We start from the raw sequence: 22,397 nt of genomic DNA, 5'->3' as shown, positions 1-22,397 counted from the left end.
TTCACAGTGTTACAAAAGCAACAGTGAAAACAATAAGCCTCGTGCCAAAACTAAATTTAACCGCAATCTCAACAAATTCCTTGGGTTATTTTTAGTTAAAATGTCGAAATTTTGTTTCAGTTTGGTTGTGGCAGCATCAGGCGGGCCAAATTGAATTACCCAACGGGCCGAATTTGGCCCGTAGACCGTACTTTGCCCATGTCTAATCTAGATCCATTCCTTAGTTCTCAGCCAGTGAGCCATGACCCACTTCTAGGCAACAGAAACATTTTCGGGTGCGCCACAAGACTTTTAAAAATCATTATAGAGTTGTTGATAAATTTGATGGTTGTAGCTATGAACGATGCAGGGTAGCAATTTTCTCCTAATTAATTTTTAAAGTAAAAGTGTCCATTTTTGCAGAGAGAACTCTTTGTTTGTCTTGTTTTTACCTAGCATGAACAAAGTTAATGGGCCACGGGATTGTTGTGCAACGAAAATGGGCCACAAGAGAAAGAAGGTTGAGAATCACTGCCTTAGTGCAATAGCTCTTTCAGAAACGAAACTTTAAACTGATACCACAGTAAACATGAATATTAAAGGTTACAATTTCTTCCACACACCAACAACAACTATTCCTGGAGGGGTGGGTTTATATTTAAATTAAAATCTTTTGCCGGTCGATAAATATATGTTGGGTATCACCTATTGAGAAGATCTGTTGGTAGAAAATACCTATTAAAGCTGGAAAATTCTCTTCAATCATTGTCGGAGATGTATATCGTCATCCAAGCTCCAGTGAATCAGATTTTTGAATGAACTTAGCAATTTGTCCATTGATAAAAAGAATGTAATATTAGTTGACATAAATATTAACCTATTTAGTTCCAAATTTACCAAAGATTTTCTTGACATGCTGAGGTCCCATGCTGCAATTCCACTGATTACACACCCGACGAGAAAAATTACCATTCGAATTGGGTGGGATTCAAATTTTTCGTCAGCTGGTTCCATCACACAAATGTCATATTGTTCAGCCGGTTCTGTTACAAAAAGTCATGTTTTTTTTAAGTAATGTCAACCGGTTCGCTAATCTTATAAACGGTGCGAACCGGCTGAATCCCACTACTGATCACAACCCTCGACATCTATGGTGTCGCTGGCACGATGACTTGATTGTCTTTTGCGGTTCCTTTTTAATTGCAGTGGAAAAATTGTGTGTTTGTTGTTTTTTCCTTTTGCCTTGATTTTTTATTGTTTGTGTTTACAATGTTTTTTGCACGACGAAAATAAATTATCTGAATCTAGCCAATTTTTGGTCAATTTAAAATTAAACATGCGTCATCATAACCAATACTAACTAAAACGTGACATGAGAAATTTTGATGCCGCAGACTTTGCTCGAGACCTTCCTAACCAAAGTCCACAGTCTATGCAGTGAACATGCACCACTTCGTAAATTGACTAGAATAGAACGCCAACTAGAAAGGAACCTTGGATAACCACTGTTATTTTGCTATCAACCAAAGTGAGAGACAGATTTCACAAAACAAATCTTATTAATGGTTCCATAGAACAAAAACCTTTACTACAAAATGTACACGAACAAATTATGCCATCTAAAACATAAAGCCAAAGAGATACATTTTTCCAAATGCTTCGACTTGGAATATAAAACTCTAATTCTAGCAAAAATGTACCCCAGAAGCTAACCAATCAGCACTCTGGGGTGGTTATTCATGACAGTAGCAAAATTTCTACATAATCTATTGGTACTGCATTTGGTATTCGCATGTGATTTCTCAGAGTAAAACATAAAGCCAGATTTCTCCAGTATGCGTTCGCAAGTGCTTTTTCAAATGATAGCCTTGCAAAACCTTTCCCACGCGTATCACAAGTATGAGGTCTTTCTCCAGTATGGGTTCGTACGTGACAATCCAAATTACTTGGCCATGCAAAATCTTTCCCACATATTTCATAAGTTGAAGGGTTGAAATAAAATAATGAGAGTGAATTCATTGCTGGTACATGATATAAAAAGTTAAAAATGGGAGGACTATACATGTAAAACACATACACGATAATATACAATGTAACAGGGCAAAAATGTTTCATTACTTTTGGAGCAGTATTACCAAGTTAATGGAAAAATAGTAAACTCAAATGATCAATAGGTTACATCTGCTTATCATCTGTTTCTATCTGAAAAATTCATATTGTTCTAGTAAAATAACAACTAAGGTAAAACAATGCTTGATGGAATCAGACCTCAGATCAGAATCAATAATAAAAAAAGGTTTTACACCTTCATGTGTCTCTAAGTAATTTATCTAGCAAAATCTTTTTCGTATATTTTACAACCATGAGGTTCTTCTCCAGTATGCATTCGCATGTGTATTTTAAATTACCTGTCCTGGCAAACTCTTTCCAACATTTTTCAGCACAAGAGATTTTTTCCAGTATGTGTTCACATGCAAAATTTTTCCCACATGTTCATCACTTGAAAAAGAATAAATATCCTGAGCTCTGTGACGGAAACTTCATTAGGACCGCGTTCAATACATGTGGTATTCTGCTCTTTCAAAATAATTTTCACATATTTCCCAAGCATGAGGTTTTCCCCCAGTATGCGTTTGCATGTGCTTCTTCAAGTGATTCAGCTTTGCAAAATCTTTCCCACATATTTCACAAGCATATGGTTTTGCTCCGGCATGCTTGTGAAATATGTGATTTTAAAAACTCACAGAAGAATTCATACCGGAGTATGCTTGTGAAATATGTGGGAAAGATTTTGCAAAGCTGAATCACTTGAAGAAGCACATGCAAACGCATACTGAAGGAACTTTAATTGTTTGATAGTTATGACCTTCCTAACGATGATTTGTCCTCTAAAAGTCCCAATTAGATGCAATAGACATGCGCCACTTCGCAAATTAACTAGAATAGAACGCCAACTAGAAAGGAACCCTGGATAACCACTGGTATTTTAGGTGAAAGACAGATTACACAAAACTCATTTTATTATTGGATCCATAGAACAAAAACTTCACTACAAAAAGTACACAAAAAACTATGCCATCTAAAACATAAAGCCAAAGAAATACATTTTCCAAGTGCTTTTCGAAAAAAATATAAATGTCCCTAAATAGACTTGGAATATAATAAATTTATTGTTAAACTCTAATTCTAGCAAAATGTACCCCAGAAGCTAACTATTTACCACTCTGGGTAGTGGGGAGGTTGTTAAGACCATTCCCATGTGATTTCTCAGAGTAAAAACTTTCTCACATATTTCACAAGCAAGAGGTCTTTTTCCAGTATGGGTTTGTATGTGACGTTTCAAATTACTTGGCCATGCAAAATCTTTCCCACATATTTCACAAGTATACGTTTTTTTCCAGTGAGGATTGGCATAATTGATTATTAGCATGCTTTGAAGACGAAGAAAGCATCTAGATCAGGGCGACTCAACTATTTTTTCCAAATGTCCGTATACAACCCTTCAAAATTAGTGAGGTACGGTCTTTTCAAAACATATATTTCACAGTGCGACTGAGTAGATTTTGGTGTCTCTAACTTTTAGGTTATACTGTTACAGAGTGATAAAATACCCTCTAAAAGTATGAATAAAAGTCAAGAAAACCTTCACATATCTAAAGTTAAAGAGGTCAATCCGAGTTGAATACCCAAAAGGTCCGGGTTTGTACGCGGCCCGCCAGTTCAGCAGCCCTGATCTGGATGATACAAAGAATGTATAACATACAATGTAAGAAGTAGAGCTCGACCGATAGCACTTTTTGACACCGATGACGATATATCGGCCAACTAGTGGCCGATATTTATGTAAATCATATATTAAGACACAAAATGGGCTTTCAGGATGATTTTGATATCAATCTAGCTATTTCTAGAAAAAAGAATTGTTAAACCGACGTTTTTAAATTGTCACATATTTCTCCAATATGAATTCTCAAGTGGCGTTTCAAATGAAGCAGCTGTGTAAAATCTTTCTCACAGATTTTGCAAGCACAAGGTTTTTTTTCAATAGGACATCACATGTGAGCTTTTAAATTACTTGGTCATGCAAAATCTTTCCTTAATATTCCACAAGCATGGGGTTTTTCTCCAGTATGCGTTCGCATGTGCTTTATCAAATGATTCTGCCTGGCAAAACCTTTCCCACATTTTTCACAAGCATCTGGTATGGGTCCTTATGTGGCGATTCAAATGATGTATCCTCGCAAAATATTTCCCACATATTCCACAAGCATGTGGTTTTTCTCCAGTATGCGTTCGTATGTGCCTTTTCAAATCACCTGTCTCTGCAAAATCTTTCCCGCATATTTCACAAGCATGAGGTCTTTTTCCAGTATGGATTCGTATGTGACGATTCAAATTACTTGGCGATGCAAAATCTTTCCCACATAATTCACAAGCATGAGGTTTTTCTCCAGTATGCGTTCGTATGTGCCTTTTCAAATCACCTGTCTCTGCAAAATCTTTCCCACATAATTCACAAGCATGAGGTTTTTCTCCAGTATGCGTTCGTATGTGCCTTTTCAAATCACCTGTGTCTGCAAAATCTTTCCCGCATATTTCACAAGCATGAGGTCTTTTTCCAGTATGGATTTGTATGTGACGATTCAAATTACTTGGCGATGCAAAATCTTTCCCACATATTTCGCAAGCATGAGGTCTTTTTCCAGTATGGATTCGTATGTGACGATTCAAATTACTTGGCGATGCAAAATCTTTCCCACATATTTCGCAAGCATGAGGTTTTTCTCCAGTATGCGTTCGTATGTGTATTTTCAAATCACCTGTCTCTGCAAAATCTTTCCCACATATTTCACAAGCATGAGGTCGTTTTCCAGTATGGGTTCGTATGTGACGTTTCAAATAACTTGGCCATGCAAAATCTTTCCCACACATTTCACAAGCATAAGGCTTTTCTTTGGCATGGCTTCTTATATGATTTTTCAGGCTATTTGATCTTTTAAAATCTTTCCCACATACTTCACAAGCATGAGGTTTTTCTCCAGTATGCGTTCGCATGTGCATTTTCAAATTACTTGTATTTCGGAAGTCTTTCCCACATATTTGACAAGCATAGGGCTTTTCGTTTGTATGGATTCTCAAGTGGTATTTCAAGTTTCTAAGTGTTGCAAAATGTTTTGCACATACTTCACAAGTATGATGCTTTTCTTTAACATCATTCACACTGCAAAACGACGTACTTCCCCCGATCTCCATATCCATGTCGCCCAATTAAAAATATTTCGTTGTTGTGTCACTAATTTTCTATTTTACACAAAATTAACAGATATTAGATATTTTCCTTCAAATATTAAACAAACTTATCAATGTAATAAAAACATAGTAAACATATATCAACAGTGCTGGGCTATAGGATGGGATTTACATATTTATCCCGGGGGAGAGGAAAGCCGATAAGACGACTTAATCATATGACGAACCACGGCCTCTCGTCCGGTTACCAGTCGGGTATGGGATTGGTGAGCCAGTTATTTGTTTTCGGAAGCATGGACCCGATGGCGGAGGAAGCCGTAACCGACCAGCGGTTACGTAAACCACCCTACATACATTTGTTGCTCCAAGTTGTGGTAGAAGACTCATTATTCGACATCCTGACATCGCTCATCTTTCTGACTATAAGAATAAGACTCCATAATCAGCATGAAAGACGATTAAAAGTTCACGCTCTCGCGGGCCACTTTCACATAAGGAAATTCGTTGCGGGCCGCAAACGTTTGTACCAAACTTTAATACTAACCAAGTCCTGATTTCGTTAGAATTTATATAATACATAAAAGGCAAGATTATTAGCCTAAAATCAATCACGTTAATAAGTATTTACTGCATGGTTACTCATTAGTGCTGGCGAAATATTCGAATATGGAGTCTAATATTAAAATAGCAGTTTAATATTCGAATATCTGGGGCTCTAACCAAGATGGCGGACATCGGAATGTAATATGTGTACTAGGTTAGGGTTAGGCCATAATTTTAGGTATAAATATTACGGGAGGCTCTTGGCTAGTCTTCAAACTGATAATATGACAAAAATAAGGAAAATTGGAAAAAAATTATCGCCTAACCCTAACCTGTTACCCATGTTGTGTCCGATGTCCGCCATCTTGGTTCGCATACTTCGGGAGCACCGAATATCTGGTAACACAAGGCGTGACACTCGCGGGCCGCTGAATCAAAAAATCAATCATTACACAACGCACTTGTGAATTTATGACGACCACACGAGAATCTGCACAGAGTTACTAACAAACAAAGACGTAAAAATTGAGTCTTATATTTGAGTCATGCAGTTTAGTTATTTATTTATTTTCAGTAGCTATGATATTGTCTCAATGAGCGTAGTGTGCGCCAATGTCATGGGAACATCATGTTTTGGTGGGCCGTTTATACAAGTATTTAATGAAAAAAACATTACAATAACTTTTGGACGAATATACGGTATTCTAATTTGGGACCTCCTGAAGCATGCTCACCAAGATGACGCACAACCTGAACTCGCATGCGAGCGAATTCAATCTTGCACGCTGAAAATTTGCAGTTGCTCACCAATGAAAAACGGTATAATCTTTGTATCCTACAATGCCAACAAATTATAGCTTCACAATTGTTGACTACATACTAGCTTGCAAGATTTGGCCTGATCAAAAAAAAAAACATTTCATAATTGCTCGGCCGTATGGTGCATCATGTTGAATGATAGGAATCCCGTGAGTATAGGTATTGATGAAAAGATCACCAGACTCCTTGCAGACGCTTGTCAGTTAAGGCTATGATTCGGCGTATTGTTTATCCAATATTTTTATGCAAAAACACTCCCGAAGGTAATGTCAAAGTATAGAAATAATGTTCGGGGGTCAAAGGTCAAATGACCATTTTTGCTTTGATCCAACGTATTTTTTTCGAACAGTAATGGTATCTAAAGTTGCACAAACACTTTCAAGATTAATGACAATGTATAGAAATGATGTTTGGGGGCAAAGGTCAGGCGTCATTTTTCTCTGATTCAACGTAGTTTTATTCAATAATTTTACATGAATGTACTTAACAGTACCTGTATCCAAAGTCGCACAAACACTCTCAAAATTAATGACAAAGTATAGAAATAAAGTTTGGGAGTAAAAGGTTAAACGTCCATTTTTGCTCTGACTCAACGTATTTTTTATCCAATAATTTTACGCGGAGTTATTGAACAGTCTGACAGTACGCTACTAAAGTCAAAGCCAGTTGCACGCGGGCGCAAGTGGTTTTGCACGCCAGGAATTCTGATTTGCACGCGGGAATTTAGGCCCGACTGGTTCCAGAAGTACGATACCGTTATGTCATGCCGGTATCTGAAACTCTCCCAAAATAATGTAGCTAATTGGTTATTTGATTTGCCTTGGATTTTTTTTTTTTTGCCAAATTTAAATCCATTGCTAATTCGGATTTATGATATTGACAGTTTTGGTTTATCTATAAATATTATTTAAATTTAGTTGCATGAATCCCAATTTTCCAGGTAATTTAAGTGATATTATAGATCATATAAGTATATAGTACATAGATAAATAATGATAAATTTTAAACAAACCAGATACATTTACCCATATTAGTCCAGAAATCCAATTTAAATTGTGTCCACATTCATGTAATGATAACCCAAGTATCCATGACATAACATCCAGTGACCATTGAAAACATTATACCATTCAACATATATTTTAAATTTATCCATTATAAGCATTTAATATCAAAAACAAAATTTTTAAAGAATTAGACAAAAATCAGAAAAACACCTACCATGCCTTGAATTTCGGTGCCGGTACCGTAACTGACTGATACCTGACTGTAACTGACAAATACCGCACCTGGCCAATCAAGGAAAACGAACTAAACCTTACGCCGTCGCCACCTAACGGTTAAACCTTTGGTATGACTTGGTTATTTTTGTCAGGAATTTTCACTAAATTCAAAATGATTAATTGTTTCTCAAACTAATACCAGAAAAAATTGGGGGATCGCCACGTTACAAAATTTAATGGGTACAAAGTGACGATTATAAATCAACTTTGAATGCGGATGCATGCGTACAATGCGGAATTCCCCAGGGCACAATAATTGGCCCATTAATGTTCGTATTATTCGTCAACGATCTTCCTCATGCCACCAGATTATTGGTCAAACTCTTCGCTGACGATACCGGGTTATTTGGAAGTTCAGTCTCGCCAAATGACTTGCAAATACACATGAACTCTGAAATGCAAAAAATTGCAACGTGGATGACTAGTAACAAACTAACTATAAATATTGAAAAATCCAAATCACTTCTAATTAATCCCAAAAAAAATGAAAGAAGTGTGCATTCGATTAAAATTACTATTAATGGTATATTACTTGAGAATGTAAACTCATTCAAATACTTGGGTATACACATTGATAACCAGTTAAAATGGGCAGCTCATATTAACTACATTGCTGGCAAGCTTGCTAGAACAGCAGGTATATTATTCAAACTTGAAAAGTTCCTCACCCCATCAGCTATGCGATTAGTTTATTTTTCTCTCTTTCAATCATATCCTCAATATGGTATCGTAGCTTGGGGAAACGCATCTTCCACACTCCTTCACAGATTAGAGGTACTGCAAAATAAATCAATCCTAGCAATAGGCAATGCACCTTTACGATCCAGACTTGACCCATTGTATCACAGGTTAAAAATAATGAAACTTTGCCATGTCCATAAATTTGAGATATTGAAACTTATGCACCTGTACTTTGACGGCAAACTTCCAACCGCATTTGTAGGATATTTCACCAAGCAGACTAATATTTATTCGTATTACACAAGATCTGCTTCACAAGCTTCCTTTCATGTACCAAGAGACACGTCATGTAGAACGCAGAATTCCATCAAATACGTGGGTGTAAAGTTATGGAATAATATATCGGGTGAAATGAGATCATTATCCTATCATGGTTTTGAAAGAGAACTAAAAAAGAAATACATTGATGACTACCTTTCTTTGAATTGATCACCAAAAAATCACCTACCGATACCTATACGGTACTACCGGTACTCCGCTTCTTTGCAACTGACCTGAGTACTTAGGATAGGTCAGGATAGGATTTACATATTTATCCCGGGGGAGACGGCTTATCCATATGGCGAACCACGGCCTCTCGTCCGGTTACCATTCTAAGTCCGGTATGGGATTAGTTTTACTGTATTGTTTGTTTTCGGAAGCATGGACTTGGTGGTGGAGGAAGCCGTAACCGACCAGCGGTTACGTGAACCACCCAACGACGGCGAGGAGTCCAGAGCCCATCCCTGCATGGGATTCGAACCTGCGAACCCAGGCAGAGTAATTAGAGGTGCGGTGGCGAGCGTATTCCTAACGCTTAGCCCGTTGAGCCGCGCCGCTGATTAAGTCTATATTATTAAGCCATGTCATCGGCTTACCTGTCCGCTGGGTTAAATATTCGAATCCTGTCCCTTTACTCTGTCGCAGCCAAATTGACTATAAAGTGTTATAGTCACTTTGCTCGCAGCGTATCAAAAACGTACGGTTATTGTATTGTTGTATTCTACTCTGCCAAACAAAGCGCAGCTCTGCGAACGAATCAGATGTGCGTGGAGTCGTAATTTTTGAAAACCAAATTTTGGTTAAAGACCTTGCGTACATCATGTCAGGGGATACTGAAAGATTCAGTCTAAAGGGAATTATAGTTAATCGTTATATTTTTTTTACTTCACATCGATATATACCATATTTTATGTCTTTTCGTGCAACCGTTTAATTCATACAGTGCATTTCATCTTTTATGAATTTGGTCACTGATTTAAATAATAAAAAAACATGCTCGTAACCAGGATGTTATGTTTTTATTTTATTTTAAATACTCATGATGGATATTTGGTATTTTTTGTTTTCTGAAAATATTCTTTTTTTCTTCAAAATATTTATTTTGAAATGTTTTGGTGTTTCATTAACTTTTTAAGCTATTAACCTGAATCAACAAGCGTTTTAGGTGTCGCTGCCTGAAGACCTCTTGAGGTCCCTCGCGACTCCTGTCACACAATTTAAGTTAGTTTCCACTTGCTGGACACGAAGTGGAAATAACGATCGTTTCAATATTATGTTGTTGTTGTTCTTGTTCTTTGACACGTTTTTAAAAAGTCGCTTTTCTCTTCGAATACTGGACCAATTGCTTTGAAATTTTCAGTGGTTAAAGATTAATTTTTTCGCTAGAATGCTATTACTTTTATTTATTTCAAAATTTTGCGTGAATTCTATGAAATTTGATATTTCGTCTAAAATTTTGCTGTATTATTTTTTATCCATGGGAACACGGATTTTAGTCAATGTCATGACTGGCTGTACGTTTTGATTCTGCAAAATTCTTGCTACTGGAAATTCAGAACTTTTTTGAGGGTACCGGTAGCGTCAAAGGTACCGGTAAGGACTGATTCGCTCTGGTCTAACGTGTCCATATATTGTGCGTAGCTCTCTTGTATTTGTAATAATTTTTCATATATCATACCATATTTAAATTGTGTTGACGAATAAATGATGATTGATTGATTGAATCGATCACATTCTTTGGACCTAAAGTATGGAACCCATTGCCTAATGGACCTTTCCCCGACCTTTGACCCCCGGAAAATTCTTCCTATACTTTACCATTGCAGAATTTTCAGGGCTATTTTAGGAGTGCTTTTGCGAGTTGGCGCCTGTAAAATGGGGTATGTGTTTCAAACCATCATTAGGATTCATCGCACACAACAATCTGTTTTTTAAAAGTACCGGTAAAGAATTTCAGGCTAGTCTATCACAGCTATTTCTACACTAATTTTTATTACTGCAATTAAATTAAAACTCCTAAGAAGACAGAGTGATCATTGAATTATCTGATTTTTATTCAAGTTTCCGAAACACAACTGAAAACTAACGAATAGAGTTCAAAAATGCGAAAACGAGGTCATGTTTACAACCACGCTTGAAAATCTGTCTGAGTGAGAAAAGTGTCGGAGCGGATGCGAAAAGGGGGCATTGTTACGTCAATTTTGGCATCTTGGTGATTGGCCAACGTCACGGAATAAACAAGGAAGTCGATGCTCGGGGAAAGGTCCATAGCATTAAAAGCTCGAAAACGACGTTAGAATTTAGATCCAAGCTTAAGATACATTTATTGGAATTCTATTAGATTTAGTGAGTTAAGGACATCCTATTTTTTAGAAATTATTTTTCAGATACAAAAGGTACATAGAAGATGAGAAAAGAACTACAGAGATGAAAAATACCCACAATCGATTAACAATGTCATCATGCAACAAATCTCCATTGATCGGAAAACAAGTTTCGAGTCCCCCACGGATCTATTGTCTCACTTTCCCGCTTAGTTTTATTGTTTATTTACTTCCTTCACTGGATCGTCAATAATGCAAACTAGATCATTCAATAAAAATTTATAATTATCATGCTGAGACATGGCGACAATGAATTTCACACAATAGCGCTTATGAAAGTGGCCTCATTTTATGCCAGACTCTCTATTATTCCCATATCTTTGGTCCAGTGCAAACTATGATTAAAAACTCAAGTTTAAACAAAGGGTTTTCTACATTTATCTTTTACAATTTTTTTTTCGTGTCGTGGCCCCATCGAACGTTGGTTTCTGACAAGTTTATATCCCTAACAAATATTTACGTGTTTCGTGGGACTTATTGTAAAAACAATTCAGCGACCCATACACCCTATCTCCATATTTTCACACCGGAACCTGGGATATGGACGTGTCATAAACTGACTATTGTACATATCACCGTTGTGCCATTCCTCTTTATCTTGTGTATTTTACCAGAGTTTTATTTGTATAGTCAATTTTACGTCTGTTGTCCTAGTACAGGGATGGCGAACCACTGACCCGCGGGTCCCAAAGTGACCCACCGCGTTTTATTCGTGACCCGCCAACGCACGAATAAAATAAAATGGGATATCAGTAATAAAAATTGATAAAACCGGTCTTAAATTACTATAACAATAACTAAACTAATATATATAATGTACCGTCAGTTGGGCATTCAGGGCTGCCATCGCTCACATTCAAATTGTTAATTTCCGGGCCGGTGTGGTAATTTTCAAAACCCCCAATCTTGAACGCATGTCTGCACCGCTGTGTACCTTTATTCAGCTATTGGCCCTGACATCGTTTATGACATAACAATGCAATTGGTCTGTTCATTTCTCGTAACGCCTTGTCTCCTTCGGAAGTGCATCTGCAGACTGTTTTAGGGGTTATACGAAAACTAGATGCTACTCTGAATTTTATTGTTTCTCGCCTACAATGCCGTTGAGAAAACAAAATCTTTCAGACTTGAAATAAAAATCTGAAATAACAATGGGGCAGTGTAGAAGTGCTTTAATGTGGTTGAAAGATGATCGAACAATATAACTAAATCAGATTGGGATTTCATCCAAACTCTTTGGAACCGTAAAATAATTTGCCGTATCATCCTAAACATTTTTGGTAATTCATATGCGTGTTTTCGTACTCTAATTTCATAAAATCGAGTGATATAAAAAGTAAAGTGAAGCCAAAACCACACCAACACCAGCTTATGAGATTTGTTTCAGAAGTTTCTGATACAGATACAGACATGAAATATCTGTGACCCACTCACTTCTGTTCCACGATAAAAATATAATTTTTGACCCATTCAGTGGAAAAGATTGGCCATCCCTGTCCTAGTATAACGCAGCAGTCCTAAATTGCTGTTATTATTGTTAGGGGTACATGTCGCACAACTGTGTCTTAAGCCAGTAAGGTCTTAAACATGTATCCCGTTTCTGTTTTACTGTTTAATTATTATGCAGATACTGTTACATTTTTGAGGCAAATAAACATACATACATACGTTTCAGGTAAAAATGTCATTATATTTTTCTATCGCTAGAAGTCGCTATTGAGTCAAAAAGTAATCAGTTGGAATGTGTTATTGTTTGCGGCAATCTGCGAATATCTTTGCAAACTATGCGGCATTCGTAAAGTCTCTGATAACGTCACGCATCAGGAATATGTCATCGTTAATATGGTGAGTTCTTCGATTGTCAGAATGCAAGCCTCTTAACACTTAATAGTTTGATACTGCTACTGCCCTCAATTTTATTCTTGGCATCAATTCAGAGCCTTATGGAACATAGTATACCGGTAACACTTCAAATTTGAACTTACCGTAAATTCTGATATAAAATAAAAAAATGTCGGGTCTGGTATAGTTTTAGTACCACATACACTTCTAGTTGGCCTGGCTCAACAATTTTTGCATATCTCAATCCTAACCCCCACCTGACTACGTCACCGAAAAATTACGTCATTTCGACGTCGCAGTGGCGTAATAAGGCCCACCGAAGTATGCGGATGGTCGTCCAAAACGCGCAGACGATAACCCGAAATCGAGCAAGCTATTTCTCTTGTTTTCTCGTCGCAGCGATCACGATAGGAGAGAGATCGCCGGCTTTAGCAAGTTCTTATCGGCGGCGCAGATGCCATTTCGGGCGATCGTAATTATACTTTGGCAATCCCTATGACGTGATGGTGACGTCGTAGTGACGTAATTTTTGGATGCCATAGTCAGGTGAGGGTTAGGAATAACATATGCAAAAATCGTTATGCTACGCCCACTGGAAGTACTTGTAGTACTAAACTATACTAGACCCAAAATGTCTTCCAATGTGAATTTTTATGCTTCCGAAAACAAATAACCGTCAACTAATCCCATACCCCACATGGACTGGTATCCGGACGAGAGGCTATGGTTCGCCATATGATTAAGCTGTCATGGCTTTCTTCTCCCCTGGGATAAATGTGTAAATCCTAGTCGTAGCCTACTGTTTATGTTATTGGACCGAGCGAAAGTAGCCTACCATAAACAGATGCAGGAAACAGATGGATCCTCACCGACTTATACCGGTAACAGGGAATCGGATTTGCTAAATGTTGTTGAAAAAGGCCAGTAAAAACAATAATCTGATAATTGAGACTTTCACAAATGTGATTTAATTTATGTAAATTAATGTTCTGTTTTTTTTGTTTATTACTTGTCGATCTCCATCGGTAAATATTTTGATAGGTATTTGTCTGTTAGACACTTTCGTATACGCGATATCTCACGAAAGCGAGGTTGAATCTGCTACAAATTTTGCATGTACATTCATTATATCTCGGACCAGAAGCCTATTGATTTTGGATGAATCATGTTGTATAATTAGCTAGTAATATTTAATTAGTGATGGGACACACGGTGTCGCTATTGAGTCAGAGCGAAGGAATCGAAACCGCAATTTCTGTTTTGGAGGATCCCTAAGGTCGATGAGTCTTTCTCACACTAATAGAACTTTTTTTTTCGAAGTGCTGATGATGTTGAATATATTCTGTTCTAATGAACACATTTCGTTACCATGAAAACAATTACTGCTCTTCCATGCCCAACAAGAATTATTCATTCATTCCTTGTAAATATTTATCAATCATTCCATGGTTTTGCTTCTCACTACACCTAGCTTAAGTGATTCTTTTCCACAGCTTTTTCACTTTTTTGAAAGATTTTTTTCCTACTGTGTGATTAATATTTGCTCTAATGCTTTCATCAACTTTGATTTCATGACCGCCATACTCGCTTCCTTTATTGCAGAGTTTCCCCAAGTGGGGCCCGTGACAACTACACAGGGGTCCGCAGCGATATAAAAAGTCTAAAATATATGCATTTAACGTATATCCACTGTTACATAACCCTTCATATATGAGATAAAGTCGTAAGTTATGCAATCGCAAAAGGTAATTGTTACGAGACCTTAACAATAGAAGTGATAAAATTACAGTATTGTAAATGTAGACGATCGTTGCTTCCAGCGTCTGTGAGGTAGATATCTCTCACACAGAGCTACATCGACGGTAATACATCGTTGGTTGTATATGTTTTTAAGTTATCACCAGGCGAGAACTTGTGCGACTTTGTATATTGTTCATTTTGAATTTCCTCCACCATGCATCTGGAACAAATGACTGGCTAACTAACTTGTCTCAACCATAGATGTCTTAAACAAATCGAATATTCGAATTTCAAATTGGTGGTATAGTGAATTCTTCACTTTAAAAATAATTTATGACAACGCCATTCGAAGAATTGACATTCCAACGTATGAAAATCAGACAAAAATAAACTTATAAAAATTGAAAATCGGTCAACTATTCTGGATTATCAAAGTTAAATTCCATGAATTTATGAAATATTCCTTCAAATTTATATGTGTTTTTAAAATATGGCCCAATTCAGATATTTTGTAGCCTATTCAAAATATTATTTCAAAATATATTAAGAATAGTGAATTTTTTGTTTAGGACACCCCTTGTATAACTTTAATAAAACATTACAGTATTTGTAAAAAAGTGTGATGCAAGGTTCTGGAATGCACAATATAGTCATTTAATACCTATATAGGCTACATTATCAAGCGAAAATAATCCCGGGGTTTTCAACAAAATCCCACACAGTAAAAAAGCTCCCCATCAAAAATATTTCTTTAAAGTAACAATTTAAAATCATACACAGAATTAAACTTTACAGACAATAAAACAAATTTTTAAAATCACATAGGCTCATTCAGTAAGTGGGGGTAATATTCGCAAACCAAGAAAAACTAAACAAAAAAAAAATTACTGGGGGAACACTATGATTCCATGAAAATATATACAAGCCTGAAGCTTCAAAATCTTTTTGAATATGAGACATCGAATATATTCTGTTCCAGAAGAGAATATATTTGAGACAATTGTAAACTTGGTTATGCAGAATAACTGGCATGAACATTGTTTTATTTAGTAATCTCTATTTTATTCTGTCAGAAGTTAATAAGTCAAGTTTTTTTTATCCAACCAGTAAAAAAAAAATCACATACAATATTTAAAAAAAGAGGCAATTTTACTTTGGAAGTGAAGCCGCAGGGAACCAAATCTGGTTATCAAGCATTGACACCCAAGGTTCTAATATCTAGTTAAAAAGATTGAGTAATTTAAATATAGAAATACTGTTATTGGCGGTGAGTAACGAATGGTTTTGCCGATTAACTAATTTTTTGTCTATGATAGAAAATAAATATTTAATAAAAATATTTCAAATCAAAATATTCTACATTCCTGAAATCAACAATTTACTGAATCGAATATAACCAATTTTGGTACTCCTGAAGTATGTGGACCAAAATGACAGACACCGGAATGTAGTATGTGTACCAGGTCAGGGTTAGGCCATAATTTCAGGTACAAATACTACAGTCACTTGGAAAATAAGGAAAATTGGACTGAATTTATGGCCTAACCTGCTACACAGTCCGGTGTCCAAAATCTTGGATCACATACTACAGGAGTACCTCAATCTCGAATGTATTGAAATATTCTATTTGTTTTGGACATCCCTGATCATTGCAATTGGCGCGTACTGGCCAGGGCTGGGTCGCGGTTTAAAATCACAGTGGCTTCATAGCCACTGTATATTCAAACCGTTTGATCGGGGCTAGGCAAGGTTTTTGAACCATGGGCAAAAATTTTGTCCATGTAGACTGGTGGGTCATGGAAGTGTGACGTGAAAAGGTACATTTTATGAACAATATTTACAGTGTTACAAAAGTGGAAAACAATAAACCTCGAGCTAAAACCAAATTTAACCGCAACATTAACAAATTCATTGAGCTATTTTTTAGCTGAAACATTGGAATTTGGTTTTACCTTGGTTGTGGCAGTATCAGGTGTGCCAGATTCTTGGCCCAGGGGCCGTAATTTGTCAATGTCAGCGTTAGATGGTCAAGAGCTGAAGCCACTACAATTTTTGATAGCTCCAGCTCCATCTGATACAGACCCAAAACGAGAGATTCATTCATATAAAATATTGGCAAGAAAAAAGGGTGCGCCCGAAGTATGTGAACCAAAAGGGCGGATACCGGAATGTAGTATGTATATCAGGTTAGGGTTAGGCCATAATTTCAGGTACAAATACTACGGGAGTCACTTGGGTAGTCCCCAAACTCGTAATAGAACTAGAATAAGGGAAATTGGAATAAAATTATGGCCTAGCCCTAACCTGATACACATACTACGTTACGGTGTCCACCATCTTGGTTTGCATGCTACACAAGTACCGAAAAAAACTACATTGTTATGTTATATTTGTTCTTATTTTTTTAAACTTTATTACAGATAGTCGTCTGCAACTACAAATGTCATGGGATTGAATCATCAATGGGGTGGTGAATGCACATTCTCCACAGCTTTCGAAAAATCGTGAAACAATGACAAATCTGAATCATGGCATGTTCTCCATGAGGCAAGAAATAGTTGAAGAATCCGTACAAGATGAAAATGGCAGCAACGAGAATGATTAAAAAGGTGAGTCCATCTTGGTATTCACTTTGCACTGAACCTTCATATTCTCTGGGTCCAGCTTGGAGTTTTCGACTAGAAAAATTGTACATGTTAGTTAAAGCGTAATATATTTAGGTTAGAATTTTTGGTATGGTGCTCCCGTAGTGTGTGTACCAGGTTAGTTTAGGCCATAGTTTTATTCAGATTTTTCTTTTTCGCTTCTATTGTGAGTTCGAGGACTGTTTGTGTTAGCAAAGTAAATATACAACTCTGCCCATAAGTTTCAGTTTCTTTACACAATTTGATGTAAAGTAGGAGAACAAATTTAGTTCCCTCCGTTTTGCTGCTCGGACATTGTAAACATGTGAAATTGTATTTGACACAATTATACATGTGATTTTCTAAATGTAGTTGTCTTTTTGTTGAGGTGACTGTTTTGATGGACTAAAAAAAACACTTTTCCTACACTTAATGGCTCAATCAATTTTAAATTTTCTGTAACTAAAATATTATTCGCGCCTTTCGATCTGAAAACGACTTTCTATGAGGAGCTACGGATATCTAACGATAGGATAGGATTTACATATTTATCCCGGGGGAGAGGAAAGCCGATAAGACAGCTTATGCATATGGCGAACCACGGCCTCTCGTCCGGTTACCATTCCAAGTCGGGTATGGGATTAGTTATATTGTTTGTTTTCGGAAGCATGGACTTGGTGGTTGAGGAAGCCGTAACCGACCAGCGATTACGTGAACCACCCAACGACGGCGAGGAGTCCAGCAATCCTTTCGCACATAACCATCCCTGCATGGGATTCGAACCTGCGAACCCATGCAGAGTAATTAGAGGTGCGGTGGCGAGCGTATTCCTAACGCTTAGCCTGTTGAGCCACACCGCCGCGCCGATGCGCAATGATCTGGTAATTTTGACTGATAGACTGTAATGTTTTCAGTTCGAATTATTATTACCTAAATTATTGCACCCTGGATGCAGTTGTGGGCGTAGGTGCCTGTGGCCTTGTTTTGAAACTGGAATTGTAGGTTATCAGGATATGGCCATCTTAGTTCTATTTATAATAAGATTGTCATATTTATTATACATTGAGGAGGAAAGCAGATAAGATGACGCTCCAGAAGTGTGTGTACCAATATGGAGGTGACTAATTTTGTTCGCCAGTTTCACATCAGGTTGTGGGCAGGGGGGATTTTCACTTGGCTAACACAGACAGTTCCGAACTCGTAATGGAAATAAAATAAGGAAAATCGAAATAAAATTATAGCCTGATCTGATTACCAGTCCATGTTAAGTATGTCAATTTAAATATGTTGCCGAGTTACAGATCTCAGAGCCAAGCAATGCCGAACCGAAAATATTCTTTGTTCTTTTAGTATTAGATTTTCAATTATCAGTCACTACTCCTCCAGGGCATGGTTTGGGGTGAAAAAGGAAAATAATACCTTCTAGCAAGTCATTATAGTAAGCCCCAGCTTGAAAAAGAAGCAGGTTTGAAAAAAAGAGGAAAATATGTACTTTTGATATTTAAAATCCTATAACTGATTATTGCTTCAAAAATGGGGGTGTGGCTTGCACATAACACCAGCTGAAGATCCATCAAAGATTATATAAATAAAGTACTTTCATGCATAATGAGGCAGAATAAAAAGTGTTCCAAAATAGGAAAAGAGAGGAATTAAATGAAAAAGGTTTGTTTGAAACCACTGGCTTACCCAATGAATTCAGCTTTTTCCTTTTCATAACAGTACATGTCGCTAATATTGAGTGAAATCAGGCCTTGTGGGCATTCGCAACAAGTTAGATTCTGGTAAATATAGTAATTTTCTGGGCATCCTTGCTGCTGATGCTCTTCATAGCATTGATTCTGAATTAGAAAAATTAGAGTTGAAACCTGGTGCGGTGTCGTTTTGTTTTTAATTTACAATAATTAGAAGCGACTCCTGATCAAAGGAAGGCATAATTATATTGAAAAAAGTTTAGGAACCACTGTTTTAGACCATGTACCTTGTAAGTAGCGAGTTGGGGTCCCCTAACTAATATTATTTTTTAGTAATTTTCCGGCTTAGTGTCGCATTGTTAGGGATACAATTACCATTGAATGTCTGACTACCCTGCGTGTGTTCGAATACCATAGGGCAGTGGTCCCCAGACTGAAGGGGTAATTTGTCAATTTTTTTTTGGGGGGGGGATAAACCAGACATTCACTGTTTTAACAATTTCTTTTGTAATGCCTTCACTTTTGACCAGTCTGCAGAAAAGCTGGACATTCAATGCTCACATATATTCGGTTAGTCACACACTTCGTAGGGACCTAATAACGATACTTCACCATACAATTTGTGGGCTAAAATGCTGAGTAGTATTATTGCCATTTTTGGTCAAAGTAAAATTGATAATCATAAGCCTACTGTATTTCATGGAAGAAGTAATCAAGCTTTTGGTAATTCAGGTAATTCGATTTAAAGGTATTGGAAAGTTAGGAAACCTCTGCCATAGAAGATAATTATGTGAGAGAGGATTGCTGAAATCTTTGCCATTATATAGGATAGGATTTACATATTTATCCCGGGGCAGAGGAAAGCCGATAAGACGACTTAACCATATGGCGAACCACGGCTTCTCATGCGGTTACCATTCCATGTTGGGTATCGATTTAGTTAGTTACTTGTTTTCGAAAGCATGGACTTGATGGTGGAGGAAGCCGTAAGCGACCAGCGATTACGTGAACCACCCAACGGCGACGAGGAGTCCAGCAATCCTCTCGCACATAACTATCCTCGCATGGGATACGAACCTGCGAACCCACGCAGAGTAATCAGAGGTGCGGTGGCGAGTGTATTCCTAACGCTCAGCACGATGAGCCACACCGCCGCATATTCATGTAACCGATAGTCCCCATTCCCCACGACTAACCATTAAAATCATGTATCTTAATCAAAAAGACAGTCAACACTATTCTCATACTGGTGATTTACAGACAACTGGACAAAAGAACATGGTTTGGGATATGACTAACCCATGTTTTCCTCTTCCAGGGATAAATATCAAATTCCAAAAATATCTGAAACATTTTAGATCTTATATGTTACACATAAAACCCCAATACTTGCATCATATTTTCCCATAAATATTCCTCGTGTGACGAGTAAAATTTTTGATTACGTCAATATCAACATTTATTAACTGAGGTGTTCCTAAATTTCAATCATAGGAAGATCTAGGGATATGAATTTGATGGGATGGCTTAATCATATGAGAATTACGGCTTTTTAGAGCGTAAACATTCCAGAGGGTGCATATAAAAGCTTTATTGTTGCAGGTACATGAGTTTTTCGGCTCGGTTGCTTTTCTATACCTAAACCTTCACAGCTATATTGCCAAAATATCACATTTTGCCAATTTTTCTCACCTGACTTAAATTCATTTCTGCACGGTTCACTGTAGACGAGTATGTGGGCGTCTCAATCGCACATCACGAGACAAAGGCTGGTTCGAGTCTTTTGGCGGGAACCGTACTATATGCCCCCATCATGCTAAACTTTTATTCACATTTCAAGGCATTTAGCATTTACAAATATTCACGAACAATTCACGAAAATGTGACCCCATCAAAATATATGATCGAATTTTTTTATTTTTTGTTATAGGGGGGGAGAGGGAAGCTGATAAGACGGCTTAATCATGTGTGTACCGGTCTTGAATGACGTCACTAACATATACAGTTATAATAGTGTTGGAATAGGATTTTATATTTATAATATGGTAAAAGAAAGCTGATGAGATGGCTCAATAATATGGCAGGCCACATTCTTTTATCCTGTTACCAGCCGAAGGCTGGGAATATAAAATAGCTTGCTGTATTGTTCCAGTTGCATGGGTTTTCCGGTCTGTTGCCTTTTGCCAATTCTTGATTTTTCCTTATCCGACTTGTTAAAAACATTTCTGCGCGGTTCATTGTAAACAAAAGCTTTGTGTCGCAAATGGTCCGTAACCCAATATCACAAGACAAATGCCGGTTCAAGTTTTTTGGCGGGAATCATACTATTTGCTTGTGTCATGATAAACTTTTATTCACATAACAATAGAACTCACGAAAATGTGACCCCATCAAAATATATTATTGTATGATGGATCAATAATATGGCAGGCCACATTCTCTCATCCTGTTACCAGTTGAAGGCAGGGAATATAAAATAGCTTGCTTCATTGTTCCAGGTGCATGGGTTTTCCGGTCTGCTGCTCTTCCATACCTAAACCTCTAAAGCTATATTTTTAAAATATCACAGTTTGCCAATTTTTGGTATTTTCTTACTTGATTTGTTGAAATCATTTCTGCACTGTTCATTGTAGTAAAAAACTGTGCGTCGCAAAAGGTCTGAACCCGCTATCACGAGACAAAGGCTGATTTGAGTCTTTTGGCGGGAATGTATTATTTGCTTTATATGCTAAGTTTTTATACATAATTTGAAAATAAACAATGAAATATCCTATATTGTCTGAAATTCAAAAGTTTTTATCCACAGTAGCTGTTTTTTCATAGATTTTTTTACACCTTTCGGTCGAATGAGGCTCTCTTCAAGTCGTCACTGGTATAAGTAGATATTATGAGTATAGGGTGGGATAAAACTTCATAATTGAATACCACAGGGCTTCCCAAACTGGGGGTCGCGACCTTGCAGGAGTGCGCAATTTTAGGGGTCGCAAAGATTATACCAATTTGACAAAGTACAATATCAAGTATACTCATTTAGACTTTAAGATTCGAAACACAATTGTTGAAACCGATGCAAAAATTAAATCTCACGATTTCAAAAGAAATCAATGGGATCAAAGAAGAGGCGCACATTGCATAACAATGCCCACTTTAATCGCAAGACCCGAGAAGCGCTGTGCTTGCATAACAATGCCTACTTTGATCGTAAGACCCGAGAAGCGCTGTGCTTGCATAACAATG

General features: G+C 37.1%; 1 protein-coding gene and 1 pseudogene across 2 annotated transcripts; both read right to left on the bottom strand.

The window, feature by feature from the left end:
- Positions 1 to 2,981: 2,981 nt before the first annotated feature.
- LOC120331044 (uncharacterized) lies at positions 2,982 to 9,001 on the bottom strand (annotated as a pseudogene). Its single transcript, XR_013476683.1, has 2 exons — positions 8,543 to 9,001; positions 2,982 to 8,265 (listed from the first exon to the last, which is right to left on the bottom strand). The product of XR_013476683.1 is annotated as an uncharacterized LOC120331044 (transcript).
- Positions 9,002 to 15,012: 6,011 nt separating this feature from the next.
- On the bottom strand, positions 15,013 to 21,844 carry LOC120328511 (uncharacterized). Its single transcript, XM_039395025.2, has 3 exons — positions 20,853 to 21,844; positions 19,156 to 19,307; positions 15,013 to 17,520 (listed from the first exon to the last, which is right to left on the bottom strand). Exons 1-3 carry the CDS (start codon positions 20,865 to 20,867, stop codon positions 17,286 to 17,288), a joined length of 402 nt encoding a protein of 133 aa, XP_039250959.2. The 5' UTR covers positions 20,868 to 21,844; the 3' UTR covers positions 15,013 to 17,285.
- Positions 21,845 to 22,397: the final 553 nt, after the last annotated feature.

Source organism: Styela clava, chromosome 6 (genome assembly GCF_964204865.1).
Source record: "Styela clava chromosome 6, kaStyClav1.hap1.2, whole genome shotgun sequence".
NCBI lineage: Eukaryota > Metazoa > Chordata > Ascidiacea > Stolidobranchia > Styelidae > Styela > Styela clava.
Note: the sequence above shows the minus strand (reverse complement) of the source record. Positions and strands in the feature narration are given on the sequence as shown.

Excerpts from the sequence above, each read along its gene's own strand:
- LOC120328511 (XM_039395025.2), bottom strand. Across the intron at positions 17,521-19,155 it reads GAAAAAGCTGAATTCATTGG|TCGAAAACTCCAAGCTGGAC; the intron begins GTAAGCCAGTGG and ends CAATTTTTCTAG.